We start from the raw sequence: 7,179 nt of genomic DNA, 5'->3' as shown, positions 1-7,179 counted from the left end.
GAGGTGGCCAACTCACTTTGCCTCATGGGTGAGCTGGCCCTGCGCCTTAATAAATTGTGCCGGCCATAAACATTCCTGGATAGCTCTTTGGTTAGAGCGGGTGCTGATTTAACACCAAGGTGGCAGGTTCAATCCCTGTATGTGCCAGCTGCATATTCCTGCATTGCAGGGGGGTTGGACTAGATGACCCACAGGATCCCTTCCAACTTGACAGTTCTATAATTCCACCAAGGCTGCCCAATCAGGGCGACACCTCTCGTACAGGTGAGGTTTTGCAGGAGGGTTTGACATGCCTGGGTCGCTGATGGGCCAGGCCCAGCGCCAAGATTCCTACGTTAAGCAGGGGGAGGAGCCAGAAGGGGAGATGGGCGGAGCCACCGCTGGCGGGTTCCTATCGTTTTCCCGCCCTCCTAAACAGGCTTAACGGATAATGCAGTGGGTAATTTGGGCGGGGGGGAGGGGGCGGGGTCGCGCACGCGCGCCGCGCGGCGTGACAGCCTATAACTGCCGCGGGCCGCCGTGTTCGACCTTTCACCCTGACGCTGACGGCTCAACGCGGAAGCGCGATGGCGGCGGCAGAAGGGCCGGCAGGCGGCAAGAGCGGCGCTTCCCCGTCGGCTGCGCACCGGAGGCTGCGGATCCTCTCGGGCCACCTGAGGAGCGGGCCGCCGGAGGCGCACCTGTCCGCTGCCCAGTGCCGAGGGCGGGCGGCGCCGGCGCCGGCTCGCCCTCAGCCGAGCACCTTCCCCAAGAGGCGGTAAGCGGGTGGGGCGGCGGGGGCGGTTCCTCCCCGGTGGGACGCCAGCCGGACGGGGGCTTCCCGAGACTGGGGGCAAGGCCTCGCCCCGCCGCCCCTCGCGGAAAGGGCCCGAAGCCGGTGCTTTCCTTGCAAGGAGAAGGGGACGGAGAGGCAGGGAAAAGCCGTTGCCGCTTTCCGCTGTTCCTCCCTTTGGCCTCGTTTAATTCGAAAAGAGAGTTTGGGGGCACACTCAAGTCTCATTTCTCCATAGCATCTGAATTAGGAGATCATATGTAGGCCCTGGGCTAGTGCCTGGCTTATTAGAAATCTAGCCGACAGGGTCTGATTGGTTGGGTCCAGAGCATGGTTAATGCTTCATTACTTGCGGGGGGGGGGGGATGGTCTCTGATGTCTTGAAAAAGGTAGGTGTGTGGCTTCTCCTAAAGAAACCGGCTTTGAACACCTCAGACTGGAACAACTGTTGACCAGTAACAAATACACCCTTTTGGAGGATGATGGGGCAGCTGGAAGCATGTTTTGATAGCGGATTATTTAGATCTGTTCTAATCTGGGTTCAGGTCTGGCCATGGGCCTGAGTTGCCCTTGGTCTTCCTAATGGATGATATTTGCAGTGGGTGGGAGAGGGGGTGTGTGAGCTTGATCCTGCTTCTTGATCTCTGGCTTTTGAGACCATCGACCATGGTATCTTCCCTGACTGGCTCAAGAATGGGAATTTGGAGCACTGTGTTACAATGATTGTGGTGCTGCTTCTGGGACTAAGAGTGGGACTGGGAAAGTACTTTTCAGGCTTCTAGAGGTTACTTTATGAAGTGCTGCAAGGCACTATCTTAGCTCCATTGTTGTTCAACACCTATATGAAGCTGCCAGGAATAATTATTAGGAGTTGGGAAACAAGGTACCAGCAACATGCTGATGACAGACAGTTCTATTTCTCCATAACATTTGACTTGGGAGAGAGCATTGGAATCTGCATGAAAGCAGTGGCGAGATGGATAAGGAAATATAAGCTGCATTTGAATCCGGGCAGGATAGAGGCACTGTGGGCGAGTGGTTCCTGTGCCTGAGAAGTTGCTATGAGCTTCTGGTGCCATGTCCAAATAAAGAACTTGTACACCTGTCCCCACTAAGGTATGAACTCTATACAGTGGTACCTCAGGTTAAGAACTTAATTCGTTCTGGAGGTCCATTCTTAACCTGAAACTGTTCGTAACCTGAGGTACCACTTTAGCTATTGGGGCCTCCTGCTGCCACTGCCGCACAATTTCTGTTCTCATCCTGAAGCAAAATTCTTAACCTGAGGTACTATTTCTGGGTTAGCGGAGTCTGTAACCTGAAGCGTCTGTAACCCGAGGTACCACTGTATAAGGATACAGCTTCTGCATTATACTGCAGGGAAGACACACCCACCCACCTTCCTGTGTTGGACAAGAAACACAAAAGTTGAGAGCGCAAGTCAGTTGATGGTAATGTCCAAAGTAGCTCAGATTCAGTTTCCCCCATTTCTGTTACATGAAAGTCTTGAAGACCAAGTTAGTTAAATAGGAGTTATGGGGGGTGCGGTGGGGTAGGGTGTTTGCAGTTTATATATCTATGAACCTGTAGAGAATAAACCCATTTATGATAGCATTTATTTAACTTAACAGTGCATTTGGTATTTCACATTTCCATTATTGAAGATTATACTAATATGCCACTACAGTAGTGACATCTTGATTAGCAGCTGCGGCTTGGTTAGACCCAGAGTTCCTTGTTTGAATGCTTGAAATTTAGTATTCCTAATTAATACTTGACAGACCACCATGGAACATGAACAGGATGGGGTAGAATAGCCAGGTAGTCAAATCTCCTGCCTGTTTAAATTTTGGTGAACAAGCAGGGCAATGTGACTGAAATACTTACAAAGTTGGGTGGTAACTCTTTCTCTTACAGAATTTTCTTAATTAAAATTGCATACAGTATGCATAAGATTTCCCCGCCAGGAAATAGTGCATTTTTGTGGAGAGTTCATTGGGAAAGCAGTGCAAGGAGAGTGGTTTAACCTCCTTCCCACAGTGCCATGGCCGAGATCTGGATTGGATTCTCCTTCAGCTGCTATTTGCTGAAATTCAAAGCGGTGGAACGTCCACTTATGAATCTCAAGCATCTTGTCTTGTTTGGCTTTAAGAAACTTGTTGACTTTATCTAGATTTACTCTCAGTGCATAGTGCCAACAGCTCCCTCTCCCCCGATACCTTTTCTTAAGAAATCAACCTTTTATTTAGGTAAGGATATTCAGACTGTGAGGCAAATGGTTACAAAACAAAATGTGAATTACTTTGCTTGTTAAGGGAGTTTCCTGGTGGGCAGTAGGAGTTCACGGAATGTGTCAAGAGAAGAGTAGGGTAGCTGCACTGTGAAAGGACTGGGATTAAGTGAACAGAAAAATCATACCTTAAATGACAGCAAAGCCCGGCATACAATGATGTGCATTATCATTAAGTATTATGTGTCCTGCTAAGATATTATCACATGATCTCTTTAACCCCCGCTTTGCCCCTGGCAGGAGCAGACTTGCTATCTAAAGTACAGTGGTGCCTCGCAAGACGAAATTAATCCGTTCCTCGAGTCTCTTCATCTAGCGGTTTTTTCGTCTTGTGAAGCAACCCTATTAGCGGATTAGCGCTATTAGCGGTTTAGCGGCTATTAAAGGCTTAGCAGCTATTAAAGGATTAGCGGCTAAAAGGCTATTAGCGGCTTAGAAAAAGGGGGGGGGAGCGAAAAAAAATCGGAACACTTGCAAGACGTTTTCGTCTTGCAAAGCAAGCCCATAGGGGAAATCGTCTTGGAAGCAGCTCAAAAACGGAAAACCCTTTCGTCTAGCAGGTTTTCCGTCTTGCAAGGCATTCGTCTTGCGGGGCACCACTGTACTACTGACTGTATCTTCAGTCATGAGAAGCCAGTTGCCCAAGAGAGATCAGCCCATAGTTTTTGACTCCTACTTGTTCCTATGATTAAGTAAGCTTTTGCGTGACACCATTGATGGGCTCAGGTTGTTCCCGAGGCCGCAGGTAGTGCAGAAAGTGGTGGCCCCATGCTGCTCAAGCCCAGTATGCTTGCCCTGTATTAACCTTTATATACCCAGTAGGTTACTGCATCTTGCAGGAGCATTTCTCCTTCAAGTTCTGAAGATCTCAAAAGCTTGCTCTACAGTAACGGAGAGCTATGCCTCTTCTGTGGAGTGGCACTCCAGTTGAAATGTGACATGTACCTTCCTTATGCACTTTTTTTGGAAACAACGACATTCTTGTTCCGATAAGTAATTCCAGCTAGATGAATAGGTTTCTGCGTAGGTGTCCATTCTGTATTTCTTGTAAATTCATCTTTCGTTAGTTTTGTGCTGTTCTGTTACTGTTTTTAATGTATTTGGGACATCACCTTGGGCATATGTGAAAGTGAGAAATAAGAACAACGTTCTTAAACACACACACTTCTCTTTTTTCTGCAGCTGGAGGTTGCCTGGTGGAGAAGGAGAAACTATTGGCATTCCAAAGGGGTGGAGGGAAATTCCCAGCTGGTGGATCAGTTCCAGAACCAAGCCAACCTCTGTGGGCCATTAGACTATACCTACACTGTTGACAAGCCTATACTGCTTCCTTTTACCATCCAAAGAGGAAGCAGAGGCATATCTCTTAGTGCTGTGGTTCATAGCACTAAGATCAGTATGTCTGTTCTTAGTTCAGGAAAACCAGATCTCCATGCCTTATGTCTTATGATGACAGGCAACAGGTGTGTGTGATTTGCTTTTCTTCTGCTTACTTCCAACAGGGACATAAAGCAGGAAATTTCAGCAGCACCAGGCATGGCATGCAAGAGGACTGGTGTCTTCTATTACTGTGTTTCTACATTCACATGCCTCTGTCAGGGGTCCTGCTTGCTGTAACTACTGAGACCAAGAAAGTACACTGAGACTCCATAGCTGCTGGCAAGAAATGTGTTTTTGGTCCCCCATTACATGTTAGGCAAATGAGTTGTCATGCTAAGTCATACTCAAACCCATTGGAAGAAATGGTCCTAAGATAGTCATGACAGTTTTAAGTCCACTGATTTCAGTGCATCTACTCAGATTATCACATTGTTGGCAAGATCCATTCATTGACTCCCTTAATTTATACTACAAGTGAAACTTCAGACTGAGTGTTTGGTATTTTTGAAAGTCCCTTACTTTCAAAGTCTCCCTTAAAGACTTTTTAAAAAAATGGCTGTAGATTCTGTTGCAGATCTTTAAAGAAGAAAAATGTTCTGCTGCATATATTTTGTTTGGGTGATATTAAAGGTAAAGGTAAAGGTACCCCTGCCCGTACGGGCCAGTCTTGACAGACTCTGGGGTTGTGCGCCCATCTCACTCAAGAGGCCGGGGGCCAGCGCTGTCCGGAGACACTTCCGGGTCACGTGGCCAGCGTGACATCGCTGCTCTGGCGAGCCAGAGCCGCACACGGAAACGCCGTTTACCTTCCCGCTAGTAAGTGGTCCCTATTTATCTACTTGCACCCGAGGGTGCTTTCGAACTGCTAGGTTGGGTGATATTAGAGGTCCACTAAGTTTGGATGGGCTTGGTTCTCGGTTATTGTTTCTAGTAGCCAAATTTTTGATGCTGTATGGAAGCAAAGTACATATTGTCTTAGCCATGTAGTTTCACATTTCAAGCAACACATTCATCAGAGGATTAAAAATAGAAAACAATAAGATGATTTTTTTTCAGAGTTGGAGAATCTCATAGCTGTTTGAAAAATTTTCTTCAATATGTATCAAGAGCACATTTCTTACTTCAATCATTATCAGCTACTTAATGGCATCTCCTCTTAAGCCAACTGTCAGATCATATTTCAAATGAACATTTTAACCAACAAGAGAAAGTCTCAGTAGTGATTTATAGGAGTTTCAAAAATAATTGAAGAAAGGAGGATTTGCTGGTCTTTGCCCTAGGGACTGAACTCCACGGTTATTGTGGGGTTTGGGCAAGGTTATGTTTTTTCCATTCCCCCGTCACTCATCCACGTTCCTCAAAGATTTCTTGGGCCCACGGCAGGGAGTAATCCTTCCAGAACATTTGGTAGTTAATTCCTGTTATCTTTGTCCCTCGGATATAATAAGATACAGTAGCCATCACTAATCACCACTTAATTATCTCTGCCAAGGGTCTTGACAGAGATGACTAACCAGCCATGAGGTCTCCCCAGAAGTCCTGAAACCCACTAGATTTCTGTGGTTGTAAGTTGTTTACAGTTTAAGTTTTTGATACTGTCTTAATTGTTGTAACCTGCCCTGGGACATTGGGGAAAAGTGTGAGATGGCGGCAAAATTATTATTATTGTAAGCTGCAACCCAAGATAAAAGGGCACACCTAGCTACTTTAAAAGAATTGAGATTCACGGATGCTGTGATTACTAAGAACCAGCATGGTTTCTCAAAAACAAGTCATGCAAGACGAATCTCTTTCCTTCTCTCTCTGGATAAAGCTACAAGCCTAGTGGATCTTGGGAATGCTATGGATGTTTTCAGTAAGACAAGTTCCCCACCATATTCTTGTAGAGAAGCTGGTAAAATGTGGGTTGGATGAGGTAACTCTTAGGTGGATTTATAGCTGGTTGACTGACCAATCCCAAAGAGTGCTCAATAACTGTTCCTTATCCTGGAAAAAAGTGACAAGCGGAGTGCCACAAGATTCTGTCCTGGGCCTGTTGTTGTTCAGCATCTTTATAAAGAACTTGGATAAAGGAATTGAGGGGATGCTCATCACATTTGCAGATGACACCAAACTGGAGCTGCAGACAGAATCGGGATTCAATATGACCATAACAGATTGGAGAACTGGGCCCAAATTAACAAAATGAAATTCAATAGGGACAAATGTAAGGCTCTTCACTTAGGCAGGAAGAACCAGCTGCACAAATATAAGATGGGGGACACCTGGCTTACTAGCAGTACATGTGAAAAGGATCTAGGGGTCTTAGTAGACACAAGCTTAACATGAGTCAAAAGTATGATGCAGCAGCAAAACAAACAAAAAAAGCTAATGCTAAGCTGCATCAGCAGAAGTCTAATGTTCAGATCAAGGGAAGTAATAGTAACACACTATTCTGCCTGGCGGGCTCTGGTCCATGGAGTCACAAAGAGTCAGACACAACTAAACAACAACAAATTCTGCCTTGGTCAGACCACACCTGGAGTACTGTGTCTAGTTCTGGACACCACAATTTAAGGACATTGACAAGCTGGAATGTGTGCAAAGGAGAGTGACGAAGATGATCAAGACTCTGCAAACCAAGACTTATGAATAGTATAAACTCTGATATATCAGTTAGGTGGCAAATGGCTCCTTAAACCATTTGGAAGTCGCCAAAACGGAATGTCTAGTTGCCATTTTGGGGCCAGGAGGCTTG

At 46.2% G+C, this 7,179-nt stretch overlaps 1 protein-coding gene across 1 annotated transcript in view; it reads left to right on the top strand.

The window, feature by feature from the left end:
• Window positions 1-491: 491 nt before the first annotated feature.
• The window catches only part of AGPS (alkylglycerone phosphate synthase), a 51,274-nt gene continuing 44,586 nt past the window's right edge, over window positions 492-7,179 (top strand). Inside the window, exon 1 of the mRNA XM_082241443.1 lies at window positions 492-757. Within this exon, the coding sequence (XP_082097569.1) occupies window positions 567-757 (191 nt within the window). The 5' untranslated portion in view covers window positions 492-566. The remainder of the gene's footprint in view (window positions 758-7,179) is intronic.

This window comes from Podarcis vaucheri, assembly GCF_965113315.1.
Source record: "Podarcis vaucheri genome assembly, chromosome: 1".
NCBI classification, from domain to species: Eukaryota; Metazoa; Chordata; class Lepidosauria; order Squamata; family Lacertidae; genus Podarcis; species Podarcis vaucheri.
This window is presented reverse-complemented; position numbering and strand designations above follow the sequence as displayed.